Source organism: Pteropus vampyrus, unplaced genomic scaffold, assembly GCF_000151845.1.
Source record: "Pteropus vampyrus isolate Shadow unplaced genomic scaffold, Pvam_2.0 Scaffold15432, whole genome shotgun sequence".
Lineage (NCBI taxonomy): Eukaryota > Metazoa > Chordata > Mammalia > Chiroptera > Pteropodidae > Pteropus > Pteropus vampyrus.
The window spans coordinates 1-1,225 of NW_011904213.1; the positions used below are offsets into that span (position 1 = coordinate 1).

General features: G+C 68.1%; 1 protein-coding gene across 1 annotated transcript; it reads right to left on the minus strand.

Moving 5' to 3' along the window:
* Nucleotides 1-4: 4 nt before the first annotated feature.
* On the minus strand, nucleotides 5-1,219 carry RNF224 (ring finger protein 224; the record flags this gene model as incomplete). Its single annotated transcript, XM_011386988.2, has 3 exons — nucleotides 1,055-1,219; nucleotides 651-849; nucleotides 5-364 (listed from the first exon to the last, which is right to left on the minus strand). Coding segments are annotated over exons 2-3 (366 nt in total), but the record flags the coding sequence as incomplete, so codon positions are not given.
* Nucleotides 1,220-1,225: the final 6 nt, after the last annotated feature.

Sequence of the window (1,225 nt, forward strand, 5' to 3'; positions counted from 1 at the left end):
GGGGCTGGGGGCTCAAGGGGAGGCGGAGCCCCGCCGGCTGCCGAGTGATGGCGTGGGGCTGGGGGTCCACTCGAGATGGCTCCCGCTCTGCCTCGATGGCCAGGAAGGCGGCCAGGTCGAGGTCCAGCATGGCCGGCCCTCCGCGCGGCGTGGGTGTGCTCTGGCGACACTGAGGGCAGGGAATCCGGCGCTGCTCGTGGGCGGGCGTGTCCAGCCGCCTCACGCACGCCTGGCAGAAGGTGTGGCCACAGTAGAGGCGGCGGGGCAGGTGCTGGGTGAGGTCGTAGGCCGAATAGCAGACGATGCAGTCTCCCCGCGTGACCCCAGCGGCCGGCGCCTCCTCATGCCCTTGGACTGCAGCATCCTGAGGGAGGCATGCGGGGAGCTGCAGCCCACCCCACCCGGCTCCACAACAGCTGTCCTGTGCGATCCCGGCCTGGCGCCGGGAGCCCACCCAGAGGACAGGACCCCCGCCTCTGCAGATCTAGGTGGTGGCCAGTGGGGCCAGCAGAAGCCAGAGTTAGGGCACAGCCTGGGTTCCCGTGGCTGCCGTCTGGGCAGCCGCCCCATCCAGCTGTTTGACCCTCCTCTGCCGGTCGACCCCTGGCTTTCACCCACCCCAGCCAGCCTGAGCCCCAGGCCTCTCTTACCTGCATCCGCTCCTCCGCTGGCTGGCTATGCCCAGCCAGAGGGTGACCAGAGTCGATGGGGGGGCCCGGGGCGCCCTACAGCTTCTTCCCTGGGGCTCGCGTTACTGGCCGAGCCCGAGTCAGCAGGGAGGCAGGTGGTGGCTCCAGGCGGGCAGGTTCCCCTTTCAGCCACAAAGCACTTGCAACTGGATCCGCTACACTACCAACATGGCAGGAGATAAGGCGCCCCCACACTCCGCCCTGCCCCCGCTTCTTCATGCGGAGACCCGGCTCCACACCCCCCACCAGGCCTGGCTTCACCACTCCTCACGGCCTGTCCTCCAGCCTCATCCGCCCCGACTCTTCCTCACTCCACCCTCAATCGTACCCCCACACCTCACGCTGGAAAAGCTCTGGATCTTCACCTGGGCAATCGCTCAGTTCAAGCACCACCTCCTCCAGGAAGTCCGCCAGGACCCCCACCAGCCCGGGGCCCTGAGGGAGGGGTCCTGCTCTTCAGTCACCGTGCAAGGATCCACGTGGCTTTGCTCCAGCACCTTCCTCCCTGCCTGGGCTGGGTCTCTTGTGTTCCCATC